Source organism: Danio rerio, chromosome 14 (assembly GCF_052040795.2).
Source record: "Danio rerio strain M-AB ecotype USA chromosome 14, GRCz13ab, whole genome shotgun sequence".
In the NCBI taxonomy this organism is placed as follows: domain Eukaryota; kingdom Metazoa; phylum Chordata; class Actinopteri; order Cypriniformes; family Danionidae; genus Danio; species Danio rerio.
In genome coordinates this window covers 2,723,638-2,737,951 of record NC_141034.1, presented here as the reverse complement: position 1 = coordinate 2,737,951, position 14,314 = coordinate 2,723,638, and the positions used below count along the sequence as shown (strand labels likewise).

General features: G+C 36.9%; 34 protein-coding genes across 34 annotated transcripts in view; all 34 read left to right on the top strand.

Annotated features, from left to right (window-relative positions):
- pcdh2a1 (protocadherin 2 alpha 1) overlaps positions 1-14,314 on the top strand; it is a 264,980-nt gene that overhangs the window by 194,618 nt on the left and 56,048 nt on the right. The gene's annotated exons all lie outside the window — the stretch shown is intronic.
- pcdh2a2 (protocadherin 2 alpha 2) overlaps positions 1-14,314 on the top strand; it is a 259,967-nt gene that overhangs the window by 189,605 nt on the left and 56,048 nt on the right. The gene's annotated exons all lie outside the window — the stretch shown is intronic.
- Positions 1-14,314, top strand: part of pcdh2a3 (protocadherin 2 alpha 3) — a 256,777-nt gene that overhangs the window by 186,415 nt on the left and 56,048 nt on the right. The window lies entirely within an intron of this gene.
- pcdh2a4 (protocadherin 2 alpha 4) overlaps positions 1-14,314 on the top strand; it is a 250,948-nt gene that overhangs the window by 180,586 nt on the left and 56,048 nt on the right.
- The window catches only part of pcdh2a5 (protocadherin 2 alpha 5), a 250,948-nt gene that overhangs the window by 180,586 nt on the left and 56,048 nt on the right, over positions 1-14,314 (top strand). The gene's annotated exons all lie outside the window — the stretch shown is intronic.
- The window catches only part of pcdh2a7 (protocadherin 2 alpha 7), a 244,558-nt gene that overhangs the window by 174,196 nt on the left and 56,048 nt on the right, over positions 1-14,314 (top strand). The window lies entirely within an intron of this gene.
- The window catches only part of pcdh2a8 (protocadherin 2 alpha 8), a 241,085-nt gene that overhangs the window by 170,723 nt on the left and 56,048 nt on the right, over positions 1-14,314 (top strand). The gene's annotated exons all lie outside the window — the stretch shown is intronic.
- pcdh2a9 (protocadherin 2 alpha 9) overlaps positions 1-14,314 on the top strand; it is a 220,067-nt gene that overhangs the window by 149,705 nt on the left and 56,048 nt on the right. The gene's annotated exons all lie outside the window — the stretch shown is intronic.
- Positions 1-14,314, top strand: part of pcdh2a10 (protocadherin 2 alpha 10) — a 214,655-nt gene that overhangs the window by 144,293 nt on the left and 56,048 nt on the right. The gene's annotated exons all lie outside the window — the stretch shown is intronic.
- The window catches only part of pcdh2a11 (protocadherin 2 alpha 11), a 210,743-nt gene that overhangs the window by 140,381 nt on the left and 56,048 nt on the right, over positions 1-14,314 (top strand). The window lies entirely within an intron of this gene.
- pcdh2a12 (protocadherin 2 alpha 12) overlaps positions 1-14,314 on the top strand; it is a 207,558-nt gene that overhangs the window by 137,196 nt on the left and 56,048 nt on the right. The gene's annotated exons all lie outside the window — the stretch shown is intronic.
- pcdh2a13 (protocadherin 2 alpha 13) overlaps positions 1-14,314 on the top strand; it is a 204,351-nt gene that overhangs the window by 133,989 nt on the left and 56,048 nt on the right. The gene's annotated exons all lie outside the window — the stretch shown is intronic.
- Positions 1-14,314, top strand: part of pcdh2a14 (protocadherin 2 alpha 14) — a 201,300-nt gene that overhangs the window by 130,938 nt on the left and 56,048 nt on the right. The gene's annotated exons all lie outside the window — the stretch shown is intronic.
- pcdh2a15 (protocadherin 2 alpha 15) overlaps positions 1-14,314 on the top strand; it is a 198,016-nt gene that overhangs the window by 127,654 nt on the left and 56,048 nt on the right. The gene's annotated exons all lie outside the window — the stretch shown is intronic.
- The window catches only part of pcdh2a16 (protocadherin 2 alpha 16), a 192,768-nt gene that overhangs the window by 122,406 nt on the left and 56,048 nt on the right, over positions 1-14,314 (top strand). The window lies entirely within an intron of this gene.
- Positions 1-14,314, top strand: part of pcdh2a17 (protocadherin 2 alpha 17) — a 189,288-nt gene that overhangs the window by 118,926 nt on the left and 56,048 nt on the right. The gene's annotated exons all lie outside the window — the stretch shown is intronic.
- pcdh2a18 (protocadherin 2 alpha 18) overlaps positions 1-14,314 on the top strand; it is a 184,942-nt gene that overhangs the window by 114,580 nt on the left and 56,048 nt on the right. The gene's annotated exons all lie outside the window — the stretch shown is intronic.
- Positions 1-14,314, top strand: part of pcdh2a19 (protocadherin 2 alpha 19) — a 180,617-nt gene that overhangs the window by 110,255 nt on the left and 56,048 nt on the right. The gene's annotated exons all lie outside the window — the stretch shown is intronic.
- Positions 1-14,314, top strand: part of pcdh2a20 (protocadherin 2 alpha 20) — a 176,289-nt gene that overhangs the window by 105,927 nt on the left and 56,048 nt on the right. The window lies entirely within an intron of this gene.
- Positions 1-14,314, top strand: part of pcdh2a21 (protocadherin 2 alpha 21) — a 171,860-nt gene that overhangs the window by 101,498 nt on the left and 56,048 nt on the right. The window lies entirely within an intron of this gene.
- Positions 1-14,314, top strand: part of pcdh2a23 (protocadherin 2 alpha 23) — a 165,765-nt gene that overhangs the window by 95,403 nt on the left and 56,048 nt on the right. The gene's annotated exons all lie outside the window — the stretch shown is intronic.
- Positions 1-14,314, top strand: part of pcdh2a24 (protocadherin 2 alpha 24) — a 162,750-nt gene that overhangs the window by 92,388 nt on the left and 56,048 nt on the right. The gene's annotated exons all lie outside the window — the stretch shown is intronic.
- pcdh2a26 (protocadherin 2 alpha 26) overlaps positions 1-14,314 on the top strand; it is a 153,684-nt gene that overhangs the window by 83,322 nt on the left and 56,048 nt on the right. The window lies entirely within an intron of this gene.
- pcdh2a27 (protocadherin 2 alpha 27) overlaps positions 1-14,314 on the top strand; it is a 105,128-nt gene that overhangs the window by 34,766 nt on the left and 56,048 nt on the right. The window lies entirely within an intron of this gene.
- pcdh2a28 (protocadherin 2 alpha 28) overlaps positions 1-14,314 on the top strand; it is a 100,632-nt gene that overhangs the window by 30,270 nt on the left and 56,048 nt on the right. The window lies entirely within an intron of this gene.
- The window catches only part of pcdh2a30 (protocadherin 2 alpha 30), a 93,270-nt gene that overhangs the window by 22,908 nt on the left and 56,048 nt on the right, over positions 1-14,314 (top strand). The gene's annotated exons all lie outside the window — the stretch shown is intronic.
- The window catches only part of pcdh2a31 (protocadherin 2 alpha 31), an 89,481-nt gene that overhangs the window by 19,119 nt on the left and 56,048 nt on the right, over positions 1-14,314 (top strand). The gene's annotated exons all lie outside the window — the stretch shown is intronic.
- Positions 1-14,314, top strand: part of pcdh2a32 (protocadherin 2 alpha 32) — an 86,159-nt gene that overhangs the window by 15,797 nt on the left and 56,048 nt on the right. The gene's annotated exons all lie outside the window — the stretch shown is intronic.
- The window catches only part of pcdh2a33 (protocadherin 2 alpha 33), an 82,862-nt gene that overhangs the window by 12,500 nt on the left and 56,048 nt on the right, over positions 1-14,314 (top strand). The gene's annotated exons all lie outside the window — the stretch shown is intronic.
- Positions 1-14,314, top strand: part of pcdh2a34 (protocadherin 2 alpha 34) — a 79,329-nt gene that overhangs the window by 8,967 nt on the left and 56,048 nt on the right. The window lies entirely within an intron of this gene.
- The window catches only part of pcdh2a35 (protocadherin 2 alpha 35), a 76,027-nt gene that overhangs the window by 5,665 nt on the left and 56,048 nt on the right, over positions 1-14,314 (top strand). The window lies entirely within an intron of this gene.
- Positions 1-14,314, top strand: part of pcdh2a36 (protocadherin 2 alpha 36) — a 72,919-nt gene that overhangs the window by 2,557 nt on the left and 56,048 nt on the right. The window lies entirely within an intron of this gene.
- Positions 552-14,314, top strand: part of pcdh2a37 (protocadherin 2 alpha 37) — a 69,811-nt gene continuing 56,048 nt past the window's right edge. The window contains exon 1 of the mRNA NM_001443865.1: positions 552-2,930. Within this exon, the coding sequence (NP_001430794.1) occupies positions 552-2,930 (2,379 nt within the window). The remainder of the gene's footprint in view (positions 2,931-14,314) is intronic.
- The window catches only part of pcdh2a38 (protocadherin 2 alpha 38), a 67,096-nt gene continuing 56,048 nt past the window's right edge, over positions 3,267-14,314 (top strand). The window contains exon 1 of the mRNA NM_001443866.1: positions 3,267-5,645. Within this exon, the coding sequence (NP_001430795.1) occupies positions 3,267-5,645 (2,379 nt within the window). The remainder of the gene's footprint in view (positions 5,646-14,314) is intronic.

Here is a 14,314-nt window from a genome sequence, read left to right as displayed (position 1 = left end):
AGTTTGAACTGCTCTGCAATAATGTTCTCTGTCCGTGGTGCTGAAACGGCAGACGTTCTTAAAAGTTCATAGTTCTCACACTTTTCTTATGTTAAGAATGTATTTCTATTTCATGATTTTTCCTGACTTCTAAGTTACTTTTTTAAGCTTTTTGTAGTTTTTTTTAATAGATTTGTTGGGTATGCGTGTTGAGGGTCAATGATAGGCTATTTTTCAGTTAGAGAAACGTGACAGTTTTAATTCTTCGATAGCGCATAGATTAAGCTTAAAAGTGCTATTTATTTATTTATTTATTTATTTATTTATTTATTATAACAAGCAGAGTTTGCAGTAATCCGCACGATGTCACTAGCCTTCCATTTAACACTAGCATTTGCATGGCTCCACTATAAGCTCCGCCTCATTTTGCCTCCCGAGCAGAGAGGCTTTGTTCAGAATTCGCCATAGTGTCAGGAAGGCTAGCCGATGTAGAAACGTGCTCTCGGGTTATTTTTTAGCGACTATGCAAACGGATTTGTATGATTTTGTGATATCCACAAGATTTCGAGACAATGGAATCCACATGGCAATCAAATGTTCGGCTGTGGCTTTCTCTGTGCTTTCTGTGTCGGCTTTGGAATATAGCGGGCGGACAGTTTGTCTATACCGTCTCGGAGGAAGCAAACCCGGGCACTACAGTTGGGAATTTGGTGAAGGATTTTAATCTGAATATTCAGGACCTTGAGGCACGAGGCTTTCATATAGTTCGGGGACCAAACGAGAGGTATTTTGATGTCAATACAAAAACTGGAGTTCTCCATGTTAAGGAGAGGATTGATAGAGAAGAGATTTGCGAGCAGAATATTAAATGTTCTCTGCCATTAGAAGCCATGATTAGCTCCCCATTGAATGTTTTCAGATTTGAAATAAATGTTGTTGACATTAACGATAACGCACCTGCATTTCGGACATCAGTAACACATTTAAATATTAGTGAATCAGCTTTTCCAGGGGAAAGATTCCCATTGCACAGAGCGTTTGATGCGGATGTTGGAGTAAATTCGGTGAAGAGCTACAAGCTCAGTCAAAATGAGCACTTTTCACTAGATGTTCAGGGCGGAGGAGAACAGAGTGTGTCTGCTGAATTAGTTCTGCAAAAAGCTTTAGATCGAGAAAAACAGCCTGTTATCAAGTTAACACTGACCGCAGTAGACGGAGGAAAACCTCCGAAATCTGGTACAATGCAGATTGTTGTAAACATTGTGGATATTAATGATAATATACCCGTGTTCAGCAAGTCTTTGTACAAAGCTCTTGTCATTGAGAATGCTGCGCGTGGTACTCACGTGGTAACTGTTCAAGCTATCGATATGGACGAGGGCGTAAACGCTGACATAATCTATACAATTGTCAACCACGACAATGACAAAAATATAAATGCATTCTCGATAAACTCAGTGACAGGCGAAATCACTGTGCAAAACGATGTAGATTATGAGCAGAGTAATGCAGTAGAACTTCGTGTACAAGCAAAGGATAAAGGTTATAATCCGAGAGCAGCACACTGTAAAGTGTTGGTGGAAATCGCAGATATCAATGACAACATACCAGTGATATCTGTGACGTCATTAGTGAGCACTGTTAAGGAAGATGCTCCTATTGACACAATGGTTGGAATGATAACTGTAACCGATAATGATGCTGGTAAAAATGGACAGGTAATGTTAAGAGCTGAGGGTTCTGTTCCTTTTAAGGTTAAAAACACCTATAAAAATTATTATACTTTAGTGGTGAACGGGCCTCTAGACAGAGAGCGCGCGTCTGAGTATAACGTGACAATCAGCGCTGCTGATGAAGGGTCTCCGCCTCTCTCTAGTACCAGTGTCATTGCTGTACACGTTTCTGATGTCAATGACAACGCGCCGCGCTTTCCAGAGCCCGTCATTAATGTGTATGTGAAAGAGAACAGTCAGATTGGAGCTGTTCTTCATACAGTATCTGCTGTTGATCCTGATGTAGGTGATAATGCCAGAATAACATATTCTTTACTAGAAAGCTCTAAAAGCGGCCCGGTAACATCCATGATCAACATCAACTCTGACACTGGAGATCTGCACAGTTTACAGTCGTTTAACTATGAGGAGATCAAAACCTTTGAGTTTAAAGTTCAGGCCACAGACTCTGGTGTTCCTCCGCTCAGCAGTAACGTGACTGTAAATGTGTTTGTCCTGGATGAGAATGACAACAGTCCCGCGATTCTCGCGCCCTATTCCGAGCTCGGTTCCGTTAACACCGAGAACATTCCCTATTCTGCTGAGGCGGGCTACTTTGTGGCCAAGATCAGGGCTGTAGATGCAGATTCTGGTTACAACGCGCTGTTGTCCTACCACATCTCTGAGCCCAAAGGAAACAATCTGTTCCGAATCGGAACCAGCAGCGGGGAGATCAGGACTAAGAGGAGAATGAGTGACAATGACCTGAAAACTCACCCGCTGGTCATTTTGGTTTGTGATAACGGAGAGCCCTCACTGTCAGCGACTGTGTCTATTGATGCTGTGGTTGTTGAAAGCGGAGGTGACGTCAAGACTCCATTCAGACATGCGCCGGTAAAGGAGGAGAGTTTCTCGGATTTAAATCTGTATTTGCTGATCGCCATTGTGAGTGTGTCCGTCATCTTTTTACTGAGCCTCATCAGTTTGATAGCTGTGAAATGCCACAGGACAGACAGCAGTTTGGGCAGGTACAGCGCCCCGATGATCACCACACACCCTGACGGGAGCTGGTCTTACTCCAAATCTACTCAGCAGTATGACGTGTGTTTTAGCTCAGACACACTGAAGAGTGACGTAGTGGTTTTCCCCGCGCCATTTCCGCCTGCAGATGCAGAACTGATCAGTATTAATGGGGGAGACACGTTCACCAGAACACAAACACTGCCTAATAAAGAAAAGGTAAGACATGACATAGATTTATTTTAATAATTTTCTTATGTCCCTTTTACCACCAAATATTAAAAAGACGAACAATTATTGACTATTCTCACATTTTGTACAGTAATCATAATATAAAAACTGGTTCTTTCATGAAAAGCCTCTTGGTGTCAGTACAGCAGTGTTTTGCAGCGTTTTGCGCGCGCCCGCTGGCTCCTCCTTATCTCTTTAGCGCGCGCTCATGCGCTTTGTTCTGTTCCTTCGTGGTGGCGGTATGCATATAAAGACATGGCATATACTGGAATATAACTAACTATTGGAACTTATTTCTGGCGTTGTCCAAAAATCATCAACATAATGGCTCATATAATTGTTATGAACGGGATCGTTATTTGTTTGGTTTTGCTGCTCTTGATGCCTTCAGCTTCAGCCCAGGTCGCATACTCCATTTCAGAGGAGGCGAACACTGGGACATTTGTCGGAAATATCGCAAAGGATCTTAATTTAAACATCCAAGAACTGGAATCACGTGGATTTCACATCCCTGCAGTTTCGGGAAGAAAATATTTCGAGGTTAATTTGAAAACGGGTGTTCTGTTCGTCAGCGAGAGGATCGACAGGGAGGCGTTTTGCCCTGCTTCTCCGCAATGTTCGGTGAATTTAGAAGCCATTGTTAATAATCCATTAAACCTGTTTCGTATTGAGATAACTATTTTAGACATAAACGACAATTCTCCCTCTTTTCGTATACGTTCTAAGTTATTTAATATATCGGAATTGTCTATTGTTGGAGATAGATTTCAGCTGCCGAGAGCGTCGGACCCAGATGTCGGAGCGAACTCTGTAAAAAGCTACAAACTGAGCCCGAACGAGCATTTCTCTCTGGATGTACAAAGCGGAGGAGAGCAAAGTGCTTCTGCTGAATTAGTGCTGCAGAAAGCTTTAGATCGAGAAAAACAGCCAGCAATCCACCTCACTTTGACTGCTGTAGATGGAGGAAAACCTCCCAAATCAGGTACAATGCAGATAGTAATACATGTGCAAGATGTGAATGACAACGCACCCGTGTTCGGCAAAGCTCTTTACAAAGTGCGCATTGTTGAAAACGCACCATTGGGAACACTAGTCATCAACCTGAACGCCACTGATTTAGATGAAGGCCTAAATAGTGAAATTATTTACTCTTTAGTTCAGCAAGACAGCGATGATAAAGCAAGTAGTGTTTTTAAAATTGATTCCGCTACCGGCGTGGTTTCTGTGCAGGGGAGGGTGGATTTTGAAGAACGTAATGCTTATGAGATTCATGCTCAGGCTAAAGACAAAGGAGCGAGCCCGCGGTCTGCGCACTGTAAAATATTAGTAGAGGTTTTAGATGTGAACGACAACGAGCCTGAAATATCTTTAACTTCACAAGTGAATACAGTAAGAGAGGATGCTAAAAGAGAAACAACGGTGGCTTTGATAACGATATCTGATAAAGACTCGGGGAAAAATGGGAATGTGCACGGGAAAGTGGTTGGAGATGTTCCTTTTAAATTACAGTCGTCATATAAGAATTATTATTCTCTCGTAGTGGATGGACCACTTGATAGAGAGCGTGTTGATCGATATAATGTCACAATCATGGCGTCGGATGAAGGTGCTCCACCTCTTTCTGCCACTAGGGTTTTTACTGTGTATGTATCTGATGTTAATGACAATCCTCCAAGTTTTCCAAATCCTGTCATTAATGTGTTTGTGAAAGAAAATGGTCCTATGGACCAAATCATTTACACTCTTTCAGCTGTTGATCCAGATTTAAATGAAAATTCCAAAATCACTTATGGATTATTGGAACCGCTTCACAAATCTGGAAGCACATATTCTGCTATTACTATAAACTCCGACACTGGAGATCTGCACAGTTTACAGTCGTTTAACTATGAGGAGATCAAAACATTTGAGTTTAAAGTTCAGGCCACAGACTCTGGTGTTCCTCCGCTCAGCAGTAACGTGACTGTAAATGTGTTTGTCCTGGATGAGAATGACAACAGTCCCGCGATTCTTGCGCCCTATTCCGAGCTCGGTTCCGTTAACACCGAGAACATTCCCTATTCTGCTGAGGCGGGCTACTTTGTGGCCAAGATCAGGGCTGTAGATGCAGATTCCGGTTACAACGCGCTGTTGTCCTACCACATCTCTGAGCCCAAAGGAAACAATCTGTTCCGAATCGGAACCAGCAGCGGGGAGATCAGGACTAAGAGGAGAATGAGTGACAATGACCTGAAAACTCACCCGCTGGTCATTTTGGTTTGTGATAACGGAGAGCCCTCACTGTCAGCGACTGTGTCTATTGATGCTGTGGTTGTTGAAAGCGGAGGTGACGTCAAGACTCCATTCAGACATGCGCCGGTAAAGGAGGAGAGTTTCTCGGATTTAAATCTGTATTTGCTGATCGCCATTGTGAGTGTGTCCGTCATCTTTTTACTGAGCCTCATCAGTTTGATAGCTGTGAAATGCCACAGGACAGACAGCAGTTTGGGCAGGTACAGCGCCCCGATGATCACCACACACCCTGACGGGAGCTGGTCTTACTCCAAATCTACTCAGCAGTATGACGTGTGTTTTAGCTCAGACACACTGAAGAGTGACGTAGTGGTTTTCCCCGCGCCATTTCCGGCTGCAGATGCAGAACTGATCAGTATTAATGGAGGAGACACGTTCACCAGAACACAAACACTGCCTAATAAAGAGAAGGTAAGCCTTTGGGCCAGCTATTTCTCTGGTTAAATTTGGTTCAGAAGTATATATTGTTAAGCAAAAGAGAACACACAGTCCTGTATTGAGCCACTGATACCTCAATCCTGGTGCATTTGTATTTCACATTGCCAGAGCTCTCCATGGTGCTGAAGCACCAACATGAGCTTGAGGCTGTGCGTAGTTTCAATATGTGTGCTGGTTTAAACACTATCTATCGTGCCTCATTAAATACCAAATTTTATATTTGGCTTGTGTGTATTTTGATTTGTTTTCACATCATTTGGCCTCTTTTATTGTGCAGGGATTACCATAAATGTTGGTCTGAACATGAGTCAGACAGCGTCCACGTGATGCGGATTCATCTCTGTCTGTGTCATGTTGGTTAACGAGGCCATGCCCGGCTTTCGTGTTCCCCTCAGCAGATCTCTGGCACACAAACAGGATAAAAGAAAGAGAGCTGCAGGCCTAGTTTTGCTAATGCTGTCACACTGAACGCAGGCCTTTTCCCCGTTTTATTTCTTATCATTTACCTTTCTGTTTTCTTGTCATATAGGCAATACTAATTTCCGGTGGTGCAATTGTTTTATATATATAGTATTGTTCCCACTGAGCCTTTTTCTCTTTCCTAAGAAAGGTGTTCCCCAGTGGAAGTGTCATATAAATTCATTCTGTAAGCAGAATTCAGCAGATTATCATTAGTTAAGCTGCAGTCCACACGCACACACACACACGTTCTGATGCTGCCGAAGTCTTTTAGCAGGATGAGAGCATTAAAAATCAAACTTCAGTCTGTAATTTGGCGAAGTACTATCCTTAAATCCCTATCTAAGTCTTGCTTGTTCTTAATTAAATAATTTTTTTATGTGTCACATAGTTTCTTGTTGTAAATGGGCATTTGGATGCTTCTGTTCAACTCTCTCTGTGATTTTGGGTTGATTTTGTTGCGTTTATCCCTGCTCTGTATTTTTGTTTGCTTCAGATATATGCATAAGAACACATCTAAATCCAATCGTTATGATCATCATAAGTATATAACCAACTTAACAGTTTCTTAGCATTTAATAAACCATCTGAGCTGACGTGTGCTCCACAAGAATAAATATGATGATTTATATTAGGTCTGTGCAACATGATGGTATAAAATACACAGAAAAAAAGTGGTGCATGAAGAACTGTTGCAAATAATTTATTTGTGTTGAATTTAAACAAACAAATTAAATTGAATAATTTCAATTTGGTGGTTATTTGAATAATCCACTTAATTTGATTGTTTAAATTCAGCCCAAATAAATAGTTTACAACCACTTAACGTAAAAAAAAAAAAAAAATTGAGTAAATCCAAGGAATCATATTTGATTTTTTTTTTCAGTGTATATGGACAAAATAAAAAGTCTACTATTTCATATTATGCTCTGTCGTTTAGCTTGTGGTGTCACAAAATACATGGCTTATGATAGTACTTTTTTACTTTTTTATATGAGCGCAATGTTACTTGCCATTACAGGGGTGCAAAAAGAAACATAAATAACAGAATCGTGAGAAAGTTGCAGTCTTGAAAATACTATCTTTACAATTTGCATTTGACTTATTTTAAAATAACTCTATTTTTATTTCTGTAATCATTAATTTACAAAAGTATTTTATATTTTATTCATATTAAATTTATATATTTTCATTTTTAATCAATAATTTGCCCTGAAGTTGAAAAAGTAAGTAATGTAATGACATGTTTATGAGAACATTTATGATTATTTAAAGATGAAGTCAGAGTTATTAGCTCCCCTGTTATTTTTTTCTCCAATTTCTGTTTAACGGAGAGAAGATTTCCAAACATAATAGTTTTAATAACTAATTTCTAGTCATTTCTAGTTATCTTTGCCATGATGATAGTACATAATATTTGACTAGATGTTTTTCTAGACACTTCTTTACAGCTTAAAGTGACATTTAAAGGCTTCACTAGGTTAATAAGGCAGGATTGATTAAAAAGGCAAGTTATTGTATAACGGTGGTTTGTTTTGTAGACAATCAAAAAAAAAAGAAAAAAAGAAATTGCTTAAAGAGGCTAATAATTTTGACCCTAAAATGGGTATTAAAAAATTAAAAACTGCTTTTATTCAAACCGAAACAAACCAAATAAGACTTTCTCCAGAAGAAAAAACCTTATCACACATACTGTGAAAATTTCCTGAATCTGTTAAACATCATTTGGCAAATGTTAAAAAATAAAGAAAAAAAAAATCAAAAGGGGCGAATAATTCTGTCTTCATCTCTACTTCAAAGTAGATAAAATTAAAAAAAAAAAAAAAAAAAAAGTCCTTTACATATTGGCAATATATATTAACTACTAATTGTTTGGATGTAAGGAAGTGGTGCTTTATTGTGATTATATATCATTATCAGGATATGAGATGACTGGTTTTGTGATTTATTTATTTATTTTTTGGCTCAGCTCTATTTTATATTATACTTTTTTATACCAGAGACACCCAAAGTAGGGCCCGTGGGCTAAAGTTGGCCCATTGTAACCTTTGATTTTGCCTACCATCCCATCTGAGAGCACTGCAAAAAGTGCTTTTCTTATAGATTTTTTGTCTTGTTTCTAGTCCAAATATATACAAATTGGAGATATTTTAGATATTTAGACTAGAAACAAGACAAAAAATTGAAGCAAGAAAAGTGTTTTTTTGCAATGAGACAGTGAGTATGGCCTTTAATACAGAGATCATCATTTCTAATTTGACGTAACCATTTTTGTTTGTTTTATTGATAAGCTATAAAAAAGGCTCTGATATAAAAAAATCAAATGTATATAAAACAGATTGTTTAAAAATGTAAATACTGTCGTTTGACTGACTATACAGAAGACAACGGCAAGCTAATCAAGGCAGAAAGCTAGTGTAATTCTGTTTTAAATCAGATTGTTTTGTTTTTACTGTGATAAGTTCTTTGTAGAATGTAAACAAATACTGTATTAGTTAATATAAAGCAATGTTTTCTAGTCATTTTTAAACATTATTAAATAAATTCGGTAATTGCCAATGGTAAATGGTCCCTCCTATTTACCTTCGGCCCACTAGCCTTAGTCAAGTTTAGTTTTTGGCCCTTCATAAGAAAAAGTGTGGGCATCCCTGTCTCATACATTATGATTTACTATATGAATTAGAGCATATTATAGTATACTTCAATGGATGCACCAAATCTGACATTTTATATGACATAGTTTTGACTTGAACATTTGACAGTATATATTTTATATCATATATTCTTTATATCTTGATTTTATATCTATTTATCTTATTTTTAATATGTATATTTAGTACAAATATACATAGTCCTGCAGATTTGGGCAGTGTTGTGCTGAGCAGAATCACACAAAGCAGAATTCAGCTCTATTATTGTCTCTGCGCCGGCTGAGATTCTCCCTCTAAGCTGATGCGTGTTCCCTGTGTGGGAGAACGAGAGGGGGATGGGAGACTGAAAAAGAGGGATAGAGAAAGAGAGGAGAGTGGGGGTGTTCAGAAAGGAGAGATGGGTTAAAAAGGTAGAGGGAGGAATACAGAGAGAGAGAGTGAGAGAGAGGAAGTGCAGTGGGGGAAGGGTCTGTAATTTTCCGTTCTGCGCTGCAGGAGCTCACGGTTTGCAGGCTGAGCTCATAGCTGTGACATCATCACTGTCAATCAGACCAAAACCCCACCCTGTGCTCCAGTTCTGCTGGGGACAAGAGTCACACTGACGACAACCACAAACACAGACATGCTGCTGATATTTACAGAGTAAGAGTATATATATATGTCTCTGTGTGTGTGTTAGCTAATAAAATCAAAGGTTGCGCATTTTATATTTGTTGACCTGCAGTATAAGCAGCAATGTCAGCCAAAAAAAAAGGTTTCTTTACATTTCTGCACTGACCCTGGGTTGTGCAGGGCATTCAATTGATTTCGTAAGCACATCACTGAGATAGAAGTGTAGGAGGTCAGCTAATTGCTTTACATTTCAGTGATTTTGCTTAGTGTGAGAGAGGTTCACTCTTCAGTTGTATTATATATAGTTTAGTTTAGATTTTATATATATATATATATATATATATATATATATATATATATATATATATATATATATATATATATATATATATATATATATATATATATATATACACACACACACAAAGGCACACATACCGGCCACTTTATTAGGTACACCTTACTAGTACCGGGTTGGACCCGCTTTTGCATTCAGAACTGCTTTAATCCTTCGTGGCAGAGATTCAACAAGGTACTGGAAATATTCCTCAGAGATTTTACTTCATATTGACATGATAGCATCACACAGTTGCAGCAGATTTGTCAGCTGCACATCCATGATGCCAATCACCCGTTCCACCACATTCCAAAGGGGCTCTATTGGATTGAGATCTGATGACTGAGGAGGCCATTTGAGTACAGTGAACTCATTGTCATGTTTGAGAAACCAGTCTGAGATGATTCACGCTTTATGACATGGTGCGTTATCTTGCTGGAAGTAGCCATCAGAAGATGGAGACACTGTGCTCATAAAGGGATGAACATGGTCAGCAACAATACTTGAATCCCAGTAGATCAGCAGTCCTGTCTGACACCAACAACCATGCCACATTAACTTTAATCACCTTTCTTCCCCATACTAATGCTGAACTGTTTGAACTGCAGCAGATCGTCTTGACCATGTCTACATGCCTAAATGCATAAAGATGTGATTGGCTAATTAGAAATGCTTTACCGAGCAGTTGGACAGTTGTACCTAATAAAGTGGCCGTTGAGTGTATAGGTTAGTATAGAATAGTATATTAATGAAGATGCATTCTTTTGCAGTGAAGTAGTTGCCATTAAGATCATGTCATTTGAAAAAAATAAATATATGTTTGTAGTGCTTTCTCGTGCCATGACTTGCACAAATAAAAATGCCAAAAATTGCATAGAATAAAAGTATATATATAAAAAAATATATATATATATATATATATATATATATATATATATATATATATATATATATATATATATATATATATATATACTTATGTACAGGCTGTATTAACTAGACAGAGATTTGCAAATAGATAATAGATGAACATACAGGTTGCTATAATAATCATAAATATGCAAATGCATATGAGCCTAATATACAGGTTGCTATTTGCTGAGATGAACATACTGTACAAGTTCTAATTAATAATCAGGAATATGCAAATAGATATGGATATAATATGCATGTTGTATTAACTATATACAGATATGTACAATTAGATTAACATACTGTACATGTTGCTACAGTAATCAGGAATATGCAAATAGATATTAACGTAATATACAGGTTGTGTTAACTATAGAGAGATATTTACAGATAGATTAACATACTGTAGAATGTACTATTAATATTCAGGAATATGCAAATATATTTGAACATAATATGCAAATTGTAATAACTATATATTGAGATTTACAAATAGATGAACATGCTATACAGGTTGCTTTTAATAATCAGGAATATGCAAATAGATATTGACATAATAAACAGGTTGCTATTTGCTGAGATGAACATACTGTACAAGTTCTAATTAATAATCAGGAATATGCAAATAGATTCTGATATACAGGTTGTGTTAACTATAGACGGAGATTTACAAATAGATTAATATATGTAGAGGATGCTTTTAATAATCAGGAATATGCAAATAGATATTACCATAATATACAGGTTGTATTAACTAGACAGAGATTTGCAAATAGATAATAGATGAACATACAGGTTGCTATAATAATCATGAATATGCAAATGCTTATGAGCCTAAAATACAGGTTGCTATTTACTGAGATGATCATACTGTACAGGTAACTATTAATAATCAGGATTATGCAAATAGATATGGATATAATAAGCATGTTGTTTTAAGTATAGACAGATATGTACAATTAAATTAACATACTGTACATGTTGCTATAGTAATCTGGAATATGCAAATAGATATTAACATAATATACAGGTTGTGTTAACTATAGAGAGATATTTTACAGATAGATTAACATACTATAGAATGTACTATTAGTAATCAGGAATATGCAAATATATATAGTAACATACTGTACAGGATGCTATTAATAATCAAGAATATGCAAATATATTAGAACATAATATGCAAATTGTATTAACTATATATTGAGATTTATAAATAGATTAACATACTGTACTAGTTGCTATTAATAATCAGGAATATGCAAACAGATATGAACATCATATACAGATTGCTATTTGCTATAAAGAGGAATTGCCATGATGCCCTAGTTTTGTCCTGCATTAACAAACTAGAGCACACAACCCTCAGTTCACTGGTACAATTATTGAGCAGCTACTCTGTAAACCATGGTGACTTGCTTCTTTTGTTCTCTTTACTTTTCCGTCTACCTCACTTCCTGTCTCAACAACCACCATAACGATGTTACATTGGGATCTTAGCACTTAGTGTCGTTTCTTATCCTTTCATCTTTAGGTTGTCATGGCAACTTGGCTCTGCTTCCCACTAGCCAATGCTGCATTTTGCCACACCCACACACAGAGTGAGCAAGCCAGAGAGAGAGAGAGAGATGGGGGAGAGAAAAATAACTGGAAAGAGCATGCGGAGTGTGTGCGAGCAGAAAGGGTGTGGTGAGCAGAAGAAAAAAACACAGTCAGAGCGTGATCGTGGATAAAAGAGGACGCAGGTGCTCTCCGGCAAACAAATGAGGGTGTCAGGCGGACAATAAAAACTGATTTAGTGAATTAATTCACTCTCGGGAGGTTGAGTGGAGAAACAGCAACCGAGGGCAGTTTAGCCACTGATTTAACATGACAGGATTTATCAAAGGCTTATTGAGAGACTGAGAGAGAGAGAGAGAAGGAGTATGAGGAGATGATGAAACATGGGCGGCGGTCATTGTTTACAGTAAAAGGCCAGAGAGATGATGATGATGATGATGATGATGTTAGTGTTTGTTTGTTTTTATTATGAGGGATTTTACACCAATGGTGCATTTGGCATCTAGAGTTTGGTTTTAAGAGTTCTATTGTATATACAGTTGAAGTCAGAATTATTAGCCCCCCTGAATTATTAGCGCCCCGTTTATTTTTTATCCCCTAATTTCTGTTTAATGGAGGGAAGATAGTTTCAGCACATTTCTAAGCATAATAGTTTTAAAAACTTATTTCTAAAAACTTAATTATTTTATCTTTGCCATGATGACAGTAAATAATATTTTACTTGATATTTTTTTAAGACACTTCTATACAGCTTAAAGAGACATTTAAAGGCTTAACTAGGTTAATTAGGTTAACTAGGCAGGTTAGGGTAATTAGGCAAGTTGTTGTATAACGATGGTTTGTTCTGTGGATTATCGGAAAAAAATTGGCCTAAAGGGGCTAATAATTTTGTCCCAAAAATGTTTTTTAAAAAATTAATAACTGCTTTTATTCTAGCCTAAATAAAACAAATAATACTTTTTTCCAGAAGAAAAAATATTATCAGACATACTGTGAAAATTTCCTTGCTCTGTCAAGCATAATTTGGGAATTATTTGTAAAAGGGGAAAAAAAAAAATCAAAAGGGGGCTAATAATTCTGACTTCAACTGCAATTGCATCCAATTTGGAAGTTTTGAGACTTTTTTTAGTCGGAAGAAAGTAGTTCCTAATGCAAAAGGGTTTTTCAGACTCTCTGTGCTTCATTTTCTTTTTTGTATACGCAATTGTGTCATCGAACTGTTGTATAAATGCAATATCACACTCAAAGCCATGTGATATGGCTGTATATAAGCACTGGTGGGGCAGGGATTCTTAACCAGCGATCCTGCAGGTGGGCCACGGGATTAACTCTCAATATTATACTATAATTTTTGGATTTCATTATTAATATGCTATATTAAAGTAATCGAAGTAATGCACTGCCCGTTCTCTGATTGATTACTTCTAACTCAGCCTCATGTTTGCGTCTGCGACTAGTACACAGTCTGTTTATTCACAAAATAGCTTTATGCGTGAAGTGAAAGTCTCTCTTTGTGTATTTTTGTGTGAACTATTACATTTATCCATATAGTTGTCCAAATTAATGTCCTGTGAATGTTTTATAATGGACAAGCACCTAGCAAGGCCCAATGGTGTTTCTACCATAGAATGTAAAATAAACGTGCGTATGAGCTTAGGACACGCGCTGGTGGAGCTGTTTACTCCTGTCAGCAATCTTCCAATAATATCCAGTTGCAAAGTCAAGCTTCATCAGATCTACGCGTTTAAACGTATTTACGGGGTTTTATTTTACATGTGTCTGTATCTTTTTTTGATAGTAGATATTTAATAGCAGATATTCAGTCAGTCCAGTTTAAAGCAGAAGCCGTTTTTTTTTTTTTTTTTGCAATCTCCCTGTTGACGTGTGCTTCTCTTTGAATCTGTGTATGTTAAAAATAATTAATTAATTAATTAATTAATTAATTAGTTAATTAAATAAAAAAATATAATAAAATAAAATAAAAATTTAATTAAAAAAAAAAAAAAAATATATATATATATATATATATATATATATATATATATATATATATATATATATATATATATATATATATATATAACCAGACAGAACTGTTGTATAAAAATATA